The 22,741-nt window shown below is 34.4% G+C and overlaps 1 protein-coding gene across 1 annotated transcript in view; it reads right to left on the reverse strand.

Moving 5' to 3' along the window:
• Positions 1-912: 912 nt before the first annotated feature.
• EPC2 (enhancer of polycomb homolog 2) overlaps positions 913-22,741 on the reverse strand; it is a 45,259-nt gene continuing 23,430 nt past the window's right edge. Inside the window, exons 4-14 of the mRNA XM_032216070.1 lie at positions 20,934-21,140; positions 19,397-19,545; positions 18,568-18,700; positions 16,873-17,064; positions 16,308-16,397; positions 13,325-13,470; positions 12,885-13,228; positions 5,093-5,229; positions 3,804-3,960; positions 2,786-3,119; positions 913-2,165 (exon numbers count right to left, since the gene is read on the reverse strand). Coding sequence (XP_032071961.1) covers positions 2,093-2,165; positions 2,786-3,119; positions 3,804-3,960; positions 5,093-5,229; positions 12,885-13,228; positions 13,325-13,470; positions 16,308-16,397; positions 16,873-17,064; positions 18,568-18,700; positions 19,397-19,545; positions 20,934-21,140 — 1,962 coding nt within the window. The 3' untranslated portion in view covers positions 913-2,092. The remainder of the gene's footprint in view (positions 2,166-2,785; positions 3,120-3,803; positions 3,961-5,092; positions 5,230-12,884; positions 13,229-13,324; positions 13,471-16,307; positions 16,398-16,872; positions 17,065-18,567; positions 18,701-19,396; positions 19,546-20,933; positions 21,141-22,741) is intronic.

The following is a 22,741-nucleotide window of genomic DNA, read 5'->3' on the forward strand; positions in this document are numbered from 1 at the left end:
AATGTATTTTCTGAGCAAATGCGTAGTGTTAAAGCATACTAGACTGATATGCAAATGCAATCATTAACTCTTGACTTCATGGAGCAAAAAAATTATCTAATTTTCTCTGACTACTTTTTTAATCTTGGAAAACCCTGACAGCCAAGAAGCAAAAAGGCTCAATCCATTTTACTTTGAAAGAGGCAGAGGTTTTTATATAATAGTGACCAATGGATGTATTAATAACATGGTATACACACGATTTATCCTTTTAAAAGCAGCACAACATAAAAATCAGTAATAAAATTAAATTGAACCTAAAGAAGCCAAATTCATATTTCTCTTTAAATATGTTCAAACTCACTTCAAAAATATAACTGGAGGAAGATAGATTAAAATTAGTGAAGTATCATTATGATTCCTTTGCCACTTACATAATCAAATAGTAAATTTCCATTCAGATAATTATGCAAAAGCGTGTACAGCATAAATTACAGCTATGAGGTAGCGATTATATGTGCAATATGCACTAATGTACATCAAGTACAAATGAAGGAAAACTCAAACTTTTTAAACAGTTTCAAGTCCCAGTTCAGCTGCCCATAGAGTTCTGTACATGCCTAGCGCTCACCACATAGAAAGCAGTGTCACATTGTTCCATGTTTACAAAGTACCAGTGGTCTCAATGCTGGGAATCTCACACACAGGCCAAGTGCTGGATATAAATATCCAATTCCATCCATCAAGTTTTTGCACACACACTTTCCGATCCAGGTTACATGCCTGCAGAAGCTTCTAGAATTATTGTTCTATTGAGGTGGTGCTGAATCTATATACATGCCAAATTGCTGGTGTCTCAGTTTGATAAGTACTGGCTTCCAAAAATTAGAAACTGTTCTCCATGTTGTGAAATAAATACGTATGCAAGATGCCCATGTTTTGATATGTATTTTTATTTCCCTGCAGTTTTCACTTATCAAGAACAAGTAACAGGGAAAGTTGTCTGAACTAGTGCATAAACAAACATTCTGAAACACCACTACACGTATCTAATTTACAAGAACCGTATAAAAAAAGTCACTAAAACACTACACTACGAAGGTGTCCAACGCTTACAGTCAGACTTTTTCCAACCCGTTACTTGCCTTGTAGCCACAGGAAAACTTTCCAAAATTGAAAGACAATCTGCCATGACCCTCCCCCCTCCCCCATTACCTGGGATGGCTCGATATCTAGACATCCAATAATTATTGCAATGATATATAATGCAATACATACCTGGTAAAATATCATTTATGTGGTGTGTTACAGTTAAAAGCCGGTTAAATTATGCAGACTTCAGATAAAATATAATCAGTTGAAAATTTTCTTCATATCTGCACAGTTTAATATGTGCTAGATGCATAATTTGTACTAGTCAGGTTTTCTGTGTAATTATTTTTTATAAATTGGTATTATAAATAGAAATATACATTCAAAATATATGGAAAAGTGGGTTACTACATTAAATTTGCATGTATCGATCCATCCCTTTCCCCTGCACAGTAATAGAAAATACTATTTTGCCTTGAACTTCATATTTGACAGTGAAATGCCACTAAAGTATTTACCAAAAAGTCCATCTAAAATTGTGAAACAAAATGAACCAAGTGAAAACTTTACATTTCCTTTAGAAAAAAATTACAAGAATTTTTCCTAGCTATGAATCTTTAACTTTTTTTAGACACAAAGTTGGATTTATTTTTTACAAGATACAAAATGTAAACATGGCAAAATAAATAGTTAAAACAAGTGATGCAGGATCCCATTTCATGCTCATGATCCCATTTAAAGAATTATTTTTAAATCCATTCAGTTGCAAATTCAAGTGCAAAAGCATGATGATGAATATCTACTATTCAAGTAACAGAAATAATATTGATGATACAAATAAACTATTTTACAAGGTAGTGATTTTCCCAATTTTACAAAATGTACATTATATATCGACTTAATATACGATATGATAGTCCGTTTAGGTCCATTTTAATCCCCTGTGATCCACAGAGTTTTGTTTTGCATTCAGCTGGAATATAAATGACACCATCAGCACACATTGAGCTACTGTGTTAGGTTATGTCACCTCCATTGCTACTGTAGTCTCTGCTATTCCATTCAAACCCAATCTTTCAGGTTCATGGTTCTCTCTGAGAATGAAAAGAGAAGAGCAAATAAATATATATAGTTATAATAATGAGCTATATGGTATAATTTCTTAATATTTGACATTTTGTTAACTCGGCGTCTTTCATATTTATCATCTGAAAAATGTTAAAAACACAACAAAGCTAAAACTTTACTAGGAAATGAAAATTTATGCAATATTTACCAAATGGCAAATGATTTCTCTCACAGCATGTAGAATGAGAATTTTAAAAAATCAGAGAGTCTTCATTTGCATTGGGATAAAACAATGTATAAATATAGAAACGTAGAAGAATTTACACATGCTTTATACATAACCTAGAGGATTTTAGATTTTTCTTGAAATTTGTAATATAAAATTCTGTACATAACCTATAGGATTTCAGATTTTTCCTGTAATTTGAAATATAAAATAATTGGCTGAATCAGCCATCCACTTATGAGGGTAGATCGTAAACACACTTTTTCCCAACAAGATACACAAATCAAATACCATTACTTAATTCAGCCTTTATTGGATTAGGATTTGTTAGTAAATCAACTTCTCTTTTTTAATAAAAGAGAAAGAGAGAGACACGGACATCACAAAAGCTTATTTCATTCATATCCAAAAGACACACACCTTGCTATGCTGCTGATGGCACTGCTTGGAGTCACCTTTGGCACTCTATCCATACTGGCAGCAACTGTGGCAAGTTTTAAGGCGGTTGGCGATGGTGCTGAAGTCCTTGCATTGATATGTACATTGACTGGAGAAACAACACTGACATTGTTGAGGTGCACTGCATTGGTGAGACAAGAATTGTTCATAGGAAGTGTTTGAGAGCTGTTTGTGCACAATGCTGGGATTAAATGGTTTGTGGTGGTGTGACCGACTGTCCTTACAAGTTGTACAGCTGAGATCCCTGGGCTAGATGACAGAGCCATATTGGTGGAATACAGAGTTTTTGATGTTGCTGTTCAAAACAAAACAGATGTACTCAATAGGTTTCAAGTAAAATAAAATATATGAAATAAAAACAAGACTACCATCCCATCTTAATGTCTCCTGGCTATGGTATATTCCATAAATTGCATTAAGAGTGATGTAAGTTATAAGGCAACACATACAGGGAGGGCACCAAGATGAAGCAAGCTATGAGTAATGGTGGTGCAGTGGTTAAAATGCAGTACTGTAGGCTAAGTCACTGCTCACTCCAGGAGTTCAATCCTGACCAGCTCAAGGTTGACTCAGTCTTCCATCCTTCCGAGGTCAGTAAAATGAGAACCCAGATTGTTGGGGGCAATATGCTGATTCTGTAAACTGCTTAGAGTGGGCTGTAAATCACTGTGAAGCGGTATATAAGTCTATTGCTATGAAGCAATAATGAAAGAGTTCTATTTCCAAACATTAGGACTCCTCTCTAAATTCAAAGGCACACTGTAATATTTTAAAATATATAAGAATCTGCAGATGCCCAACAAGAATTTTTTTTTTTTATTAAATAAAAAGGTCAAAATCTTCCATCCTATGATATAATTTTTTAAAAAAACCATCACCCTATTAAGCATTTTTTCAGATTGATCTTGCATAGAAAGTAAGCATTAGCAACATCTTGCTACAAACTAACATGAAAATAATGCAACAAAGAAAAATGTACCTGTTGGCTGAACAACACCGTTGATATTGTGGCTGGCACTCTGTTCCTTTGTCACTTCACCCCGATTGGGAGCAGGTGCGCTCACCACTGCAGATGCAGCAAAATGGGCACTAGCTGAGTCAAGCGTTTTTGACATGCAATCAGAAGTGCTTGATCCCTGGGAAATTTACACAACAGTTTTCATAATTACAATTTGTAAGATACCATCAAATTAACTCTTGATATAAACAGTAAAAAAATTATCCAGACCTAAGTGATGTTCTCCTAATGACAGAACTGCTTCTAATGCTTAGACTTCAAGTATCTATGTAGCTGCAGGAGAGGAAGGGGCTACTTTCACTAACTTCAGATTAGGTTCTGTCTACTAAATAAGCTAAAGGTTTTTGCTTTCTATCTTTTACCTTTACCATTTTAAAAGTTGTGGCCCAGTACCAAAATGTTAAAAGCACCTTTCTTTAAATAGAAAACGTCTCCACATTCCTTCCAAAGAGGATTAAGTTTAATTCGTATACATGGGGGTAGAAACCCAGATAAGTATGAGATGTTGAACAACATGCTATATTGCAACCACTAACATAAATGCAAAAATATCAAAATACTCAAAATGAAGTCCATTGTGTTATTACTGGTGCCATAATTTTCAAGGAAAGGCAATAATTCATACTATTAGACTATTTAAATAATGTTGAATCGACATTACAAAGGGACTGGGGGGAAACTGATTCAGAAATTAATGTCAAATTCTAAATATTAATAAATAAATCACTGGGGTTCTGTATTACATTACAAATTAGCAGTTTTATTTTACCACAGGCTGTAGCCCAAGGAAGCACGTGCCTTAAAGAATAACACTGAATCTGTTATTCTTTAAGGTGCCCTCATGACTTTGGTATTTTTTGCTGCCATCAACTCAATATAGTAGTTACTCTTTGGAAGAATTGTCAGGTTAGTTGTATGAATTAAAAGAAAACAGATTTTTCTAAGAACAGATAAGACAGAAACACAAGCACTAACAGTATTGTTTTATAATCAACAATGCATGCAACATATGGACTATAATCAATAGACAAGCATGACTGTGGCAGTCCTTTTTCCTTACAATCACAACACTACATTTATTTACTTTATCTATTTTGGTTGAATGTTAAGTATATTAGAGACTGGTCTGTTTGAACTAGATATGAAGACAAAAAATGGGAGAGAAAAAAACTAAAAAAAACCCACACAACTGGTTTTACATTGGTTTCTAGAATATAAGAGAAAGGATTTTCAAGAAAGGTGTTTGTTACCTGTGCTTTTGGATACGTCTGTTGGGATTGATGCTGAGACTGCTGTTTCTGCTGGAGCTGAGCAAGTTGCTGCCTTTGCATTTGAACTAACTGCTGTTGATGTGTCTGAAATTGTTCTTCTGTAATACCCCCCGTTACTGTAGAAAGAAAGGAGAATATGATTAAGGGTTCAAAGTCATAAAAGTCACTGCATAAGTTACACGGATTGGGAAGTGAAGCAATTTTTCAACAGCTGTATTACATAACACAATGAATTTATGAAATGATCATTTTAAACTGGTAAATAAAGCTGTTCATTAATTTAGTTAACTACTTCTCCTAAATTAAATAGCCGATAGTGTCTCTAAAAAGAAGACTATACAGGTTAAGACTAGCAAAGTGTTATTTATTATTTTAAAAAACCGCAAAAACAAAACCAGCAGTTTTCAGCTGCAATTAAGCATCATTCATTAACTGAGTTGTTACATTTGTAGTACTCTGGAACTCAATGAGTTTTTTTACTATGATTTAAAAACTATGGACATATTTTAGATGTTCATACTACAGTATTTGCTAAAGTTACTGGATTGGTGACCACCAAAACTATAATTAGGGTAGTTTCAGCATGAAAATGTTTAATGAGATAAAAGAGATGAAGTCCTACACATTTCTTATCACTAGTCCTGTCTGAACATTATATCTTCCTAAGCCTACAGTTAAGCCTAGAGTTTATCTCTTGTACCTCCTGGCTCTTTCATATCGTTTTCAGTCCTCCCACCATTCAATATCATAGGCAGCAAATAGCAGTACTTTGTTCAACTATGTTATCTGAATGTAGGCTCATCCTACTTCGAATCCCATTGAAATTGAGAATATGTTATAAGCAGGTCTATCACAAATAATGGGCATACAAATCTAACATACTTATTTTTCTTGTACCAATTATCTTAGTTAATGATTAAGCACCTGCATAGTTAAGAAAATACCTACAACAAATGAATTTCTTCTTAATACACATAACTACTGCATCACAAGTAGAGATATAGTTTACTAATTTCCTCTATGTGCTAAATTGTATCATTTGCTGCTTTTTGTTTAACAGCTGACAGTTCATGAAAACTCCCACTTGTCTTGATTAGAGTATTTCTGCAGACATTCATTTCATTTTCACTCATACTATTCCAATTTAGTATTTTAAAAAAAACCACAAGTACAATAGGGTTTTGAAATAATTTTTGGATGGTCAATTAAATTAGCTTGTGCAATCCAACTGAGCATAGCTTATTTAGAAACTGACAGGCCTTGTTGGTCAGTTATGTCAATATAATTGTTTATGAGAAACATATTATATTTCAGAAGTTACCACAGCTTTCTAAATATTACTCAAATGAATGAAAATAAGCTAGAACTGAGCTAATGATGCCAAAACTGGTTCAAAAGCATTTATGGTTGCAGTTAAATTACTGTATATTTATACCTACATACAGTATATTTATACCTATAGCATAGAAGACACAGACATGTTTTCAACTGTTTCAGTTCCATTTTGAGTTTTCAATTCCATTTACCAGAAATATTTCAGATATTTTGCAACTCCAGGCCGTTTTTTTTTTACTTATAATTTTATGTAAGCACCAGGAGCAAAGAAGGCCCCAACTATGCTATGTTGTAAAATAGTTCATATAGTAAAAAAAGGTTAAAGCTAAAATAAAATAAAAACATTCCTTTGCTTTAACTTTCTCTATTGTTGGTCAGAGTTGGCAATCTTTTAGTAATTGGGGTACACAAACATTTTAAAAGAAGGCAAGATGATCCAAAGTAGGACAGAGCCAGAATTTTTTATATTTTCATTAGCTGTGGGAAGAATATTTCAGGATTTCTTAGCAGCATTTTAGAAATTATACTGCAGTTTGTTACTTATTTTAATTACAAGAGTTTCTATAAAAGCTCTGGAGCTTCAGGCTACTGATCGCTATAATAAATATTTTATTTATATATTTATTTCATATGCTGCCCATCTCAAAGTCACATAACTGTGGTTATCTCACCAATATTCTTTTCTCCAAAATCTATTAAACCTTTTGATTTTTTAAAAATGGGAATGAGAAAGTAATGCTCATTCTTCACCCTGATAATGTTCCTTTGAAGGGAAAGATCTCAAGAAGAGCAAAAGAGGTGCAATTAAACTACATCTCTTTTGTTCAGATCATTGCACAAGAAGATAAAGAATGAAGAAAAAGGGCAAAGTGTCATTCCTCAACTTATGACTACAGCTGACCCCAAAATTTATATTGTTAAATAAGACATTTATTAAGTAAATCACTGCAGTTGATAAATTAGTAACCCAGCTGTTAAGTGAATCTGGCTTCCCTATTGATTTTGCTTGTGAAAAGGTCATGAAAGATGTAAGCAGGAGGACACTAATGGACCTGATTGGATTCCAGAGGGTACTTGAGGTTATTCCAGACAGCTTGCTACTTAGTCCAGTTGAAGCCTTGGAGGCTAATAATGTGGCAACAACTTTAGATCGGATCGCACCTGAGCAGCGTTTCTGTGTCCATCATGTTACCCATGGTATACAATGGAACTAAGGGAATTTAAGCAGGTAAGGGACACCTAGAGGGTTGCTGAAGTGAAGATGACCAAACACGAGCTAGAGCTGCCTACCTCATGGTGATTAGGATGGTGAAACGTAATTATTTCTCCTCCCTTATTGCGTCTGCTGATAGCCATTTAGTGGCACTGTTTCAGGTGACTCGGTCCATCCTTGAAGAGAATAAGGCTGAAGTCTACCTAAAGGGTCATTTTGAATAATATGCTGCGCATCTGGCAGATAAAATCAGTCACATTTGCTTTATGTTGGACTCCAGCCTTAGAGCAGAATCTTGGAAACAATGGAGGGTACATCTTGCAAATCAATTTGGGAAGAGTTTGAGCCCATTGAATCTGAGGAAGAGCACAAGGCTCTCTCAGCTCCTAGTTCGGCCACGTGTGTTAATGTTTGAATGTTGGATGACATGGACTAGAAAACAAGCTTTTTCTGCAGCAGCCCGTTTTGTGGAACAGCCTACCTTCAGATATTAAAGAGCCCTCAACCCTGTTAGCCTTCCATAAAGCTTTGAAGACCTGGCTATGCTTGCGAACCTGGAACACTACATGTGCGAAGGTAGCCACCTCCTGGCTTTATTGTTAACAGGCCGAATGTCTTGCTTGCTTGAATTAGATTTTTTTATTGTTTTAATGGTTTTTATTGTTTAAAATGGTTTTAAGATTTTAATTATAATATATGTCTCTGAATTGTGAGCCACCCAGAGTCATTTGCTGAGACAGACTATTATAGAGATAGTAGATAGACAGACAGACAGACAGACAGATAGATAGACATTTTCTCTCACAGATATACATTTTAATAAAATCTAGAGAGTAATCAACAATACAATACAATCAAGATGGTGTAAGGCTTATTTCTGAAAAAGTGTCCATTGGTAGGGGACATCACGGACCATTCTGAGTGTACAAAGCCATCCACATTTTGAGAGACAGATATCTGTTAATGGCATTGCATGTAACTTCCAATTGTAAATTCTGCTCTAAAATTTTCTGTGCTAACTTTTGCCACAATCTTGTCTTTTCAGAACTATTGGGTTTTTTTGGAAGGATAGATTAAGTTTTCATATCTACAAATATTACTATTTTTGCTACCCCAAAATAATTAATGATATTTTGACTATGAAGTGTAGAACAGGGTTGATCAGTTTTACAAGTAGTCTCTTTCAGTTCTATTAGTAATTATCACAATTCTATATATTAACTAGTTTGCAAAACCTACTTAATGTATTGTTTGGATATTACACCGCAGTTTAAAATACTATCTGTTAACTAACAGCCTCTCTTTTCAACATGGAGCAAAATATGGGCTTTTGGCATTAAATATAAATGGCAAAAAGCACAAATATTCTTAGTCCATGATTTGTTTTTATGAAGTCTATGGATTGCTTTCACATCTTCTTCATTTTCACTACCAGATTTAGTAACATTAATGCATAAGGGAGTCAAGTTTACTCATTATGTGATAGCTTATTTTACCAACCTTTTCCTTCTTTGACTACATTTTGGCTGGATTGGGTTTTTTTTCTTTGATTGTTCTTGTTTGCATGGTTTGCATGGTACTTACTTGGATGTTAGTTAATAAGTGCATGATGAGGAAAAGATTGTGTTTAGGTTTGTTCACCCCCTTTTTTTTACTTTTTGTTGTTTCCTTTCTTAAATATTTGTAGGTGGAGCTTATCACAAGAGGTCTATTAACAACTAGTTTATGTTGGCTATGACAATCTATCTGTTAACGGCTAGGAGCAGATCATGTCAACCATAGAGTAGATCTATTGAAATGAATGAGATTTAAGTTATAATTAATATGGATGACTTAAACCCAACTTAATCCTCCTCGTTTATGTATATAACATAATTTTGATCGCTCATAAAATTTACTCTTGAAAATACAACACAAAATTATCTGTATATTTTTGATAGCAGTTGTGCTGTCAATTGCAATAGATACATATTAACATAAGAACATAAATCCTTCAATTTGACAGTTGATATAAACTTCCAGCCTGTTCCAAGGAGAGGTTTTAATAAATTTATATGATTAATGGCCTACATTTGAATGATGCCAAAGGATATACTTTTATATAGGAATATGACTTGTTAATGGATATATTTAAAAAAAAAAAAACAACCAAGCCATTTCTGTTTACCATTCTCACAAAACACATGATGAGCAGTCAAGAAGCAAATTGCTATTCTTAAAATAGTACTGAATTATGACCAAGTTCACATTTATGAATTATAAAACAGAGCACTATATGGTACAAAGCCCATTTCTGGGGAAGCTTCTGTCTCCTCTAAGATTATTTAAAAGGGCAAGAGAGAAGTCCAGCTAGGTAACCCAAGCTCTGTTCTTAACAGTATTGCCAAAAGGTTATTCTTTATTATTTAGTTTTAATTTCAGCATTAAATCACCTTGGCTGAATTTGTATGAAGAAGCTATACAAAGACTTAAGTCAGAGTAGCAAACATTCCCTTTCTAGCTTTTCAGCCATCCTCAGGTGGGACCTGAGTTTTTGTACTTTTGGGGTTTTGATAGTGTGTTTTCTATTTATTTCATTTGTTTAAGGAATAAAGTGAGTTCTTTAACTTGCACACTCTTTCATACTTTAAGCAACCTGAAGACTCACTAAGCAACAAGTACTCGTCCTATCTATTCTTGAAGTACAGTTCTCAAAATGCTGTAGAAGTTTTACTGGGGCTCTCAAGCTTACCGAAGTTGTTCCCGCCATAAAAAAATTCAGGTACTCAACAGCCTTGAACACTGCAGGAGGGGGTAATTAATGCTACCAAACATTTTATAATTCTTTCTGAATAGGGTTTTAAAGTTCGTGAACAATGACTGTAGAAATCTTAGATTCAATGATTGAGCTTAGTCAAAAGTAATTCCTAACAGGTGACTGTAGTCTGATTTTGTAATCCTATACATCAACTAATACTCACTGCTCCATAATTTGGGGAAATCAACTACTGTCCATCATAAGTCTCATTTCACTCAGTGGAATGTTTGAGCAGATTGTCCTGTAAGGGTTTTATATTTTCAGGCTACAATAGCAATATCAATTAGAGTTATAAATTGCCCCATCATGTGTTACAGCACTCACTGGGCAGTTTACAATGTCATACACATATCTAGAAATAAGCTTCATTAATAGAGTAGGGTTTTGTTTGTGTCAGTAATCATATAATAATGGTTATATAATAAAGCTACCATGATATAATTATTTACAACATAAAGCATAAAGCTGTCAAAAAAATTAAACAAAACAAAAATATTTTATATTAGATTTTCTTCCTTTCCTTCTCCCTGATGGATTTCCAAATAATTATGAGGGAAACAAAGGTAAAAGGCAGAATTCTATCAACTGAGGATGTAGGATCTAACCAGTGGTGGGATTCAAAAAATTTTTACTATTGGTTCTGTGGGCGTGGCTTGGTGGGCATGGCATGGCTTGGTGGGTGTGGAAGGGGAAGGATACTGTAAAATCTCCATTTCAACCCTACTCCAGGGGAAGGTTACTGCAAAATCCCTGTTTCCTCCAGATCAGCTAGGACTCGGGAGGCAGAGAATAAATGGCGGTGGGGTCAATCAGAGATGGTATTTACCGTTTCTCCAAACTACTCAAAATTTCTGCTGCTGGTTCTCTAGAACTGGTCAGAACCTGCTGAATACCATCTCTGGATGTAACCAAAATTGATAAAAGCTGTAAATAAGTTTCAATGAAGTTTGAAATAAAATTACTGTACTCTTTATCTGTCAACTAATTACCTGCCCACTCATCACATTATTTCCTTCCAGGATAAAGAACATTATGCCAAATTCAGGAAAAAATGCAAGAAATGGTAAGCTGGGAAAACTGAGGCACAATATAAGAAAAAGAAAAACAGTCAAACTGAATTTTCACGAACACCATACTTTATACTCCTCTATGCAAGCCATCTTTCCTTCTACCACCTTCATAGGTGGTTTCAGATATAGCTCTTCTCTTTTTGAGGAGCTCATCAACTCCATCTAGTTGCAACATTATTGGCCTTGCAGTTCAATTTTCATTCTCTTTATCTGATTAAATCACTTCTTTCATACTGAACACACTCAGGTCTCTATTTTTCATTTAGCACCATTCATACTTGATTCATTGTCTTGGTTTATTGCATACATTTCTTGAATATATCAAATCTACTGTGTTTAGCTTACTTTTCTGTTTACCTGACATACTGCTGTACTATATGAGAGAAGATTAATATAACAAACAGTGCAGTGGCCGAATAGTTAGGATACCGGGCTGATCGACCAGAAGGTGGACGTTTAAAACCTAAGCACAGTGTGATGCACTGAGCTCTCGTTACTTGCCCCAGCTTTGCCCACCTAGTAGTTTGAAACCATGCAAATTCAAGGAGATAAATAGGTATCACTTCAGTGGGAAGTGACTCGGCATATAGTCACACTGTCCAGAAGCATCTTTGGACAATGCTGGCTCTTTGGCTGTGAATCAGAGATGGGCTCTGTACCCTGAAGTTGGGCATATCTGGCAGGGGAAACCCTTATCTTTTTTAAAGCAGGAGTGATGTCTTAAGACTTAAGATATGAATCATATAAGAATAGAGGTATTAGATAACTGTGAACAATTGGTTAAGATTACTGTAAATATTTGTTCTTTCATGCTTTCCTTTTTTTTCTGAGGGAAAAATCTTAATGATTGAATTTTTTCTAATAGTCCAGTTCATCACATGTAAATTCATTATCTTCAGTTTTAGCTGTTAATTAATAGAATGGTATTAGAGTAGATGATTACCACCAGAACTGCTGGATGTTGGGCAGTGTAAAAAATATTTTTTAAAACTACGTTAAGGACTAGATTGAAAGTGATAGTATTGCTAATTCAGTTTCAAATTAACAGAAAACTGAAAGATGGGAATGCAGAAGCTTCTTGCAATATTGGAATGAGCAGTATACAAGCATAGCAGTGGGATAAAATTGACTCCCATGAAAACATTACTAGAACTATGCCTAATATTATATTTTAAAATTAAAGCTATTTTATATGACTAAGAGTACAACTCTGCATACTGATAGTATTTTTTTCAGAACCCCATTATTATAGCTATAATAGACATACAAGGTAGTGACAGACTTTTTAGACAGGGTTCATATAAAAAATTAAAAAGAAATTTATTTAAAAGTTAATATTGTAAATCTTTTGCCTACCTGAAATCCCATTCTTGCTGGTGTTCAATAAAGCTACAGAAGGTGCAGAAACTCTTTTATTATTCACAGCCTGCCCTGGTTTCCTTGAGGTACATTCTTCACTATCACTGTCCTGTACGTTTAGTAGCCTTGGTTGGAAACACTGCAGTCGACATGACCTGATATTGCTTAGTATTTCAGAAAGGGAAAGTTTATTTCCACAATGTTTATTGGAAGCATTGGTCCGTGAAAAATTAGAAGAAATGTCTATATTTTGGGAAGAGCTTGAAGAACTATTTAGCATATCTGGATCAATCTGCTTCAAGACAGGATCATTTTCTGTGGCTATCCGGTCCATTAATACCCTGATTTTAAAAGAAATAAAAATAAATGTTACTAACAACTTAAAATACAAAATACTTGCACTAAATATTCAACTGGAGGAAAATATCTTATTTTACCTTCCACCTCTCCCAACTCGTCTTCTTGCAAATCCTATACATCTTCTTGGAACTGTAAGTGTTGTGAGACAATGTCTGTATCTTAGCTTATCCAATTCTGCCAGTTCTGAATTTTCGTGAGAATAATTAGTTTGGTCCAAATGAGCCTACAGAAGAATGAAATAAAAATTGATTGATGACTGATTTCATTTAAAATAATTATGTGCCCACCCATCTTAAGAACTATAGTTTTGGGGGACCCACAACAATAAAACCCAAAAAATAATATAAGCAGAAAAGCAAAAACCTGGCACCTTAGCCGTTGTCCTCTGATGCATTCAACAAACCATCCTCCAAGCTCACCACCTTCTAGCACTAGAAAGAGAGGCCTGCTAAAAATGGGGGGAGGGGGTGTTGTTGCCAATGCAGTCACAGAACAGTGATGCAGGTATCTTTGAATTACAACTGGTTGTTTAACAACCAAAGTTTTGATGGTCTCAGAAAGGGTGCTTTATGGCACTTCTGGCCATCTTAAAGCATCACACTGTTCCCCAAAAGTAACATGATACTGAACTGAGTGCTTGGCAACCTAGTCATACTTATGACTAGCTACCAAATGCCCCACAATCATGCAATAGCCATTTGCAATCTTCTCTGCCGGCTTTCCCAGAAATTCAATGGGGAAGCTGGCAGGGAAAACTGCAATTGCTGCTGCCGCCTGCTGAGAAGACTCCCTCTCTTTTCTGAGAGCTGCCTGCCAGGAGTAATCTCAGTTCTATGTGACTATGTGTTCTATTTCTTCTCCTCCCAGAATTGAGTTTTCAAGCCTGATGAAGAATTTCCCCTCCCCTTTGTTCATTGCAGAGAAATCATTCATTGAAATAGTGTTAAAATCCTGACATCTTTTTCCTGCAGCACGATGTAGATTATTTCCCATCCCAACCTCTCCCCAAAACACCCCATGCTCCTTATCTGGGACACTATCTACTTCATCCCAATCCAAAAATGGACACAGTATTTTTACAGGTAAAGAACGACTAGCTACACTGATCCATTAACATTAAGATAACTATTTACCATATTTTTCAGAGTACAAGACACACCTTTTTCCCTCAAAAAAGAGGCTGAAAATCTGGATGTGTCTTATACACTGAATAAAGCATTTTTTGCCTCCTGAAACCCCGCCCCCTTCACCAAAATGGCTGTACATAGCCTCTAGGAAGCTTTTAGAGAGCTCCTGGGGGCTGGGGAGGACAGAAATGATTTTAACCCCCCCTGCCCCCAGGAGCACTCTATAAGCTTTCTAAAAGCTATCCATGCCCTTTTTAAAATGAAAAACAGGCCATTTTTTGCTCATCCCTCCCCAGAGCACTCTGCAAGCTCCCTAAAGGCTATTCATGCTTCTGTGAAAAAAACGGGCCTGCTTTCGTGGAAAAACGGGCCATTTTTGGGAGGTTTGCAGAGTGCAAAAACTTTTTCCCCCTCTTCAAAACCTTGCTGCATCTTATACTCCGGTGCATCTTATACTACAAAAAATACGGTATGTTATTAAAATTATATAGCCGCCCAACTCACAGACAGTGATTCTGAATGGCATACAGTATTACAAATCCAGTTAAAAATTCACAATTAAACCTCTTCCCATCCCATGGTGGTGACAGCAGAATCAAACATGCCACATGATTTAGCTCCCAATAGGGTCCCCAGGCCTGCTGACAAAACCATGTCTTCAAGGCCTTGAAGAAAAGCAACAAGGTGGGAGGGCAATCTCTCTTGGGGAATTATATTCCAAAGGAAGGGAGTCACCACAGAGAAGGCCCTTTTCCTAGGTCCCATCCAATGTACTTTCCTGATAGTTGGCATCCATTATGAAATGGAAATCATTGCTAGATGCTAACAAATAAGTATAGTGTATTACTAACATTTAAGTCATCTTTGGAATTTAAGCACTTCAAATTTTATCTTTCACCCCCCTTCCATTTTTTAAAATGGACAGGAATACCAGGGGCCTCCTAGTCAGTTACTTTGCTTGCTCCTCAGACAAGCATTCACTATTTTTACAAGAACATAGATAAGCAGATAATGGATTCGATTCAGAATGGAAGACTGCTTCCTCAGTTCTAATTATGAGAGCCAGAAGCGCACCATTGTTAACAGCAGGAGATATACTTTTGGAAATTAATTGTAAAGTAGTTGAAAAAACTGAAGTCATATTTGTGTCTGAATTCTAAATGCTTAATGTGACATTTAAGTCTAGAAGCAGACTGAATAAGTAAACACATATTGAAACTGAATTAAGACTTCAGATAATCAATTATCAGATGTTGAGAGGAAAAAAAGCAGAAACACCACTGATACTGTACAGACCAAGATATAATTCAATTACATTCCTGTAATTCAGTTAAGAACATTAACTAATTAATTAATTAATTAAGTTAAGCCCCAGTGGAACCACCTAATTTTGGTGGGCAAGGATAATTGACACGCAAAATATAGCCTCTCATTATCAAGACAACCCCTGCCTTCTCGAGGTGCCCACCGTTTTCCAACAGAAGGGGCTCTGTCAACTCTTGGGCCCGGCGAGCTCAAGTAGTACTCAGCCTAGAATCATGGATCCCGTTGATTCGGGATGCATGCGACTCTACAGCGAAGGGATTGGCGATGCCGTACCGACGCTAAAGACTTAAGTCAATTCAGTTAAGACCATATCAATAACTAAAAGCAACCAGCAATTTTGTCCTCTAGTATACTGTATCTTGAAATACTTCAACATCTTCAGGTTCACAACTTGTTAAATTTAATAGCCTTCGCTAATAATACTATAGCTAACATGATCTGAAGCAATTTAATTCATAAATAAAAACCTTTCTAAAAAATACCTGCAGTAAAAAAGTAGAGAAAGGAGGATAATTTTAACAAGAAAAGATCCAAAATACATTTTTTCTTCTAACCAAAAATTAATATTTTGTTGCAAAGGAATTTTTTTTAAAGTAAAAAATCTTACAGCAAAATATTGGCATCCTGCTCTTCTTCTGAATGCACAGGCTCCATCAGGATCATTTTCTTCTTCTGGCTCAGATATTGGTGAGGATACCTAGAAGCCAAATAAAACTAATTTAAAACACGATTAACTTATCATTCCTGGCAAATATTTCCTTTCTCCGCTAAACAACTCAGCATTTTTAAAACCAGGAAATACACATTTAAAAGTGCAAATAGATTTCAACAAATGGCTTCTGAAGAGGCTTCTTGATGATAGTTTGTATAACATTCGGAGACATCAAATGCCCAAAGAGTGTAGTAAATTTTCAAAAACATAGTTACGCTTTAGAGTCATTTTCACAAACCTAGCCTGTTCTTTGGATTCCAAATTACTGTTAATATACTGTATGGTATTTTATCCAAATGTATCTTTAATCACACATCTTTTTTTTAATTTTATATTTTAAAAAATCAAATTCATATTGCTTCCCCCTCACCCCACCCCCATTTCTATCCAAATATAAATCAGGATTCTTCCACTTACATATAAAAAAGATCTGCTTTATAATGTAGCTGACATATATTACCTGGGGGAATTCATCTTCATCTGAACTGTGGAAGTCATATTGTTTGATATCACTTTTACTGATCACAGGCAAGGGCTCAGTAGTAGACTGCTGAGGACTTATTACACTCTCAAGTTTAGGCTTCTTTGGATACTTCTTCTTTTGACGGACAACATCAGACACTTCCTCTTTTAGAGATGAATGGTGAGCGTGCTGTTTGTATACAGTAAATTTTGGACAAAATCCCCCACATTGTTAATCATTATCTGATTTTCATGAAATAATAAATAATTTTTTCTCCAATCACTTCCCCCAATTATATTTACAAAACTCTGAACAAGGAGTGCGTAGAGCATAAATTATTCAAAGATTGAGACATACTTATTGCATTTATCTGTTGTAGTTTTAAACTAACTTGTATCATTTAAACTAACATTTTAAACACTTAGTCTTTCTAAAGAATTTGTGTCTAGTGTGCATTGTTTCTCCCCAGTGAAAAACATAAGGTTTTCCAAAGGCTCTTTCTCCTGTCTTCAAATTCAATTTAAAAATAGCTACAGCAACATTATATATTTAAGATTTTTACATGAGCTTAGCATGGAAAACAAGAATAGCCCAAATAAAGAGTGATAAGTGCCTACAATCTAATAACCACTAGATGTCATCAAAGTTAAAAAATAAAGACAAACATTTAAACAAATCTAATCTTTTAAAAAATATTTGGATTTTTTTTTAAGTATAATGTTATTTCCTATGAACAATGAAAGCCTAATTTCTGAAATAAAGAAATACAGTTCCATTATTACATAGATATGACTGTGTTAGATTTTGTTTTAAAAATCATCAAATTATTAACATGTATTGAAAATCTTTTGTGATCATAAAATTGTCACAAACATAATATTTTAATCATTTTTAAAGAATCCTAATGATTCATTGCCTGAGATGTAGAAGCAAAGCTAAATCAAAATACTGGTGTGAAAAATGTAAGAGGCAATATTATTCTGTCAGAGTTGTGTTTAATATAGTGTGGGCAATCTAAAGCCTGCAAGTACACAAAAGTATATTTTTGCAGCATCAAGATACTGGGCTGTTAACAAAAATATGAAATCTTCATTGAAGCTTAATACACATACCCTAACCCAGCACAAACATCTGGAAATTATCTGTTTTATGGCTTTACTGTATTACCATCCCAGTATCTTACAGAAAGCTTTTCCACACTTTCACTAACAACTGTACAAGTTTTGAGGAATAATAAGTAGATGTGATTAAGAAAAACTACCAAGCATAAAATTGTGACAATTTTGTATAATGGGTTATATATGCAAGTTTAAATATACTGATATTTTTCAAAGATATCAGTGAGATTGGCACAAACAGTAGAAACTTTGCACTAGCATTAATAATACTGAATCTAATCCACATGAAGTTAACGTTCTAAATTCAAAAACTGTCAGCTTCCCAGATCAACTAAAGTTGATTTTCAAATAGCTACCTGTAAGTATCATATAACTGATTGTATTTATCTGTCTAATGTACAGTATGCTCAATTTTTTATTTTGCTTTGATGCTGTTAATGGAAATAAACATAAGAGGATAAGAGAGAAGAACTGTTACTGTATGTTTGAAAAGCCTCTAATGCTTCCTACATGACCTAGCTAAAACATCCATCTAATTAAGCAATAAATGTAACAACTAAAGTCAGTTATGTACCTTAACTTTACATTCTTGAACTTTGTGGTGATTTCCATTATGAAGTGCTGCAGGAGTGGTGTTCATCTCTTTCTCAGTTGAATTAAGCTTAACTTCATTAAGTATTTCTCCTCCATAATCACCCAAATGATATCTATTAAAAGAGAGAGAGAGCTTATAGACCATGAATATAGCATAATAAATGAATCTTTTAAAATATTTTTATTTTACAGAAATCCTGCAAGATTTTCTGATCATCTTTTAAAATGCAGAAGAGCAGTTGAAAAATATTATTTTGTTTAAGGTCATTTTACAACTGATGAAAGATGGGATAATGCTCTACACAAGCTACTATTATATTTATAAATTGAGACAACTTTACAGGTTAAATATACTACAGGTAGTCCTCAATTTACGACCATAGTTGACCCCAGAATTATGGTTTTAAGTTCAGTTATCACATGACTGGATTTGAAGTTATGATTATTTTTTTTATTATCTTTGTTAAGCGAATGCAGCGGACATTAGATGAATCCATTTTCCCCAATAGGTGTGGATTATTTGCCAGAAACCAGAAGCAAAGACCAGAATCTGACAAAAAACATTGCAGAATTCTACAACTGTCCATAAAGTCAGGTCTGTGGCTAAGACCTCAAAATGTGATTAGCTGACCATTGGGTATGGGTGGCTACCAAAACTTTTGAGAACAGATCATAAGTAGCTCTCAGGAGAGCCTTCATAATTTTGAACAATTGCTAAGCAACTGGTCTTCGGTTGAGGACTATCTGTGCTATTTGGAGTGCAAGATGACCTTTCTTGATAAGAATGATTAACTCAAAAAAAGTTTTACCTTTTCTCCACAACTTCTAATGTCAAATGTAATAACTCTCGTTTTGTTTTCTCTCGTCTCTTAATCATCTCTAAAATTGTTATGGCTCTACTGAACTCTCGTCTTAGTTTCAGCATCTTCTCATAAGAGGCCTCATCATTTTTCCGATTCTGTTAGAAAGGAATTAAGATTAAGAAATCTTAATTGAAAAACATATCTGGAAGATGTAGCCAACCTGAGTTTAAACTTGACTTCATATGTCTTTTAATAATATTGAATATTTGGAGGGGTTAAGCCAGAACATTAGAAGCAGAGCTGTCATTCTTCATTCCAGTTTCTTGAGACAACCAGAGTGTTTTCTAGGGCTAGAAAATCATGCAGAATGGGAAATGCCAGTCTGGGAAGGGAGGGAAGAATCACCAGAATTCAGGAGAATCATCCTGCCTAGGAGAGAAATATTCTCTTTGTGGAACTCACTTACAAGTCCAATCTTTAATGAACAAATATGTAAAAAGTACCTGTCTGGTGAATTGAAATACTAAATAAAGAATTATGTCTGTTTGTATCAGTGTGTCTTTTTTCACAAGCTCTATGGATTTCTCTGCCATGTATATACTATACTTGCCATTTGAGAAAGGAAATCAATTTTTAAAATTCTGCTTTAAAATTAAAGCATCTCATGAATTCATACAATGAGTCATGAATATACAAATCCAAGTATCTCCAAAATCATAAAAATACAATAAATACACAGAAATATTTCAGTACTACAATGCAGTATCCCATGAGTTCCACAATCTTACATTTGGGCAATTAAAGAAGTTGGCCTAGGTATGCCAACACCTATGGCTATCACAATAAACCCCTCTTGCATCACCTTCTCACAAATTCCATTCAACAAAAGCACATGTTAAACAACAGCCTACTGATGGTCTCTATGCATGTTCTTAAAATTCATATGTGTGTGTGCTTGTTGAATATATATGCATGCAGTAATTTAACACACGCCTTAATAAATTAATTTGCCTTTCAAAGAAAAGGTAAAAATAGTATTGCACCTTAAACTGTGGTTTGGATATAAAATTGCCTGCTATCTATAAAACAAATGTTTTATGTGCAGTCTGATCCACCAGGAAAATATGAGGGTAAATGTTCTACAATTAAATAAAGGGACACTGAATTCTCATAGTAGCTCTCTACAAAAACCCACATATTGAAAGCAGTAAATGATTTTCTAGGGAATATTGTGTTATTTATTTATTTACTTTTATACAGGTTGCACAGCTTTTAATAGGAGATAAGTTCTCAAAATAGATAGTAATTTAGTGTGTAAGCAACATTTAAAAAGCACACACAAAGCAACTACAACAACATGCAACTTTTCTGGGGGGTAAATTGCCCGCTAAATTCAGTAACCGGTTACACCACATTTAGCAGCAATAAATTGTAACCAAATGCTTGCTGCAGTTTGTAGTGAGTTTTTCACACTGCTATGTAGACATCTGGGTCCATTCTTCAATAGCGACACACTGGAAAACTACTGAATTGCGAAAATTACCTTTCTAGTCTGCATTTTCTCAGTTCTCCTCCGAAAAGCCACATAAGGATCATTGTTGGTAGAACCATCTCTTTTCTCTTGTTTGATTTGGGGGATGAGGGATGGCCCTCGGCAGTTCTTACGTTTCCTTACCCAGTAGTCATAGACAGCCTTAATAAGATAATCATCCTCATTTAGCAGCAACTTAGCTTCCTGAAGTGTTACAAGCTGAAAAAGATACAAAAACCATATTTCTATAACAATCACATTAGAGATTTTAGTAGCTGTTCATCACAATAATTCAAGATGTGAATTTTGTATGAAGAAATGTAGAATCAATATTGTATGTATATAAAACACAGTCAATATAATACATTTCTCCAAAATTTCTTCATGTACCCATAACTACAGATACATCCAGAGAAATGTATTATATCAACTGTGTTAATGCATGTATAGCATATCGTACATCCCCTGGATACATCTTCCACAGCTCTTGCATGGCAAATTTAAAAGAAAAAACACACAAGGAAATTGGTCATATTTCTAGTAGCAAATACTACTGTGCTCATTGGAATAACACAACTGAATACAATATAATTACCCTCATCAAAAAGCATATAAATTATCAAGAACCAAAACCTAACTTGTCTACAATTTTAAATGTGCACCAAATAACTGTAATTTTATCCACAGCTTCTCAAGTATTTAAATTAAGACATTTAATTTTCCCTATGTCAAAGATGCTTTTTCAAGAGTTACTGCCTATTTTATTTTATTTTATTCTTCTAGGAAGCTTACCAAGTACTTTTGAATATTATATCATGAAAATAGTGCATGTATGAATGCCTTAGAATTTATAGCAAATATGGCTCCAGACTTCTAGTCCATATGAGATCTGTCCTGAATTCTACACATAAATCCTTCAGTGAATATTATTTTGTAAACAGAGAATAGTCTATAGTGTTCAGAGTATTTTAAAATCTATTTTTAGCTAAATCATTTTCTCTTTTTGTTGAAGAAGGAAAAAGGAAGGAACTGAAATGTCAATGCTTCATTTTATATAGGTGTGTTACTGCATTTTTACAGTATTTAGACTATTAAAAACTTTTTTATTCATATGTAAAATTATTATAAAGACAATCACGATGTTCATGAATAGATTGTGTTCAAACTAAGATACAGGGGGGGAAAACACTGAAAGAATGAAGTATTACACTTTTGTGGAAATAAAAGTAAGTCTGCAGGAGAAATAGTCTCTAGGAAGCTTTTTCGCTATGGCAAAAATGGAAGAAACCCCCCCATGTACCCTGATCAACCTAAAATTAGTCCTTTCTAATTCCCATTACAATACATGAGATTTCAGTTAGTTACAACCTATTTATATCACTGGGACTTCAATGTAATTAACTTTAGATTGGAATTTACCCAGAAAACCTTTCAAACTAATTATCTTGCAACTCTTAGTCTTTCTAATAAGACTATCTTATCTATTCCCAAAGTCAAATTTTCGAGCTGATATGAATTATTACTCACATTCATCCTCCCTCAATAGTTTTTAAAGATGACTTGGTAATCTATTTCAAGGAAAATATTTCTTAAGATAAAGTAAAATAATTTCATCTGCTTATTTTTGTTATCTTTTTTAATTAAACACCCAGGTGTTCTAGGTGGTCATGAATTCTGAAAGGTAACAGTCTTACATGCAAAAATAAATTGTGTGAATTGGTTCTTAATTTTCAAACGGCAGATTCATTGATTTTAGGTATCTTAAGCCATCTTAAGGCCTATTAAACAGCTAAAACCCACCCCTGAAAAAATATAGGGTT

The sequence above is a fragment of the Thamnophis elegans genome, chromosome 1, assembly GCF_009769535.1.
Source record: "Thamnophis elegans isolate rThaEle1 chromosome 1, rThaEle1.pri, whole genome shotgun sequence".
NCBI classification, from domain to species: Eukaryota; Metazoa; Chordata; class Lepidosauria; order Squamata; family Colubridae; genus Thamnophis; species Thamnophis elegans.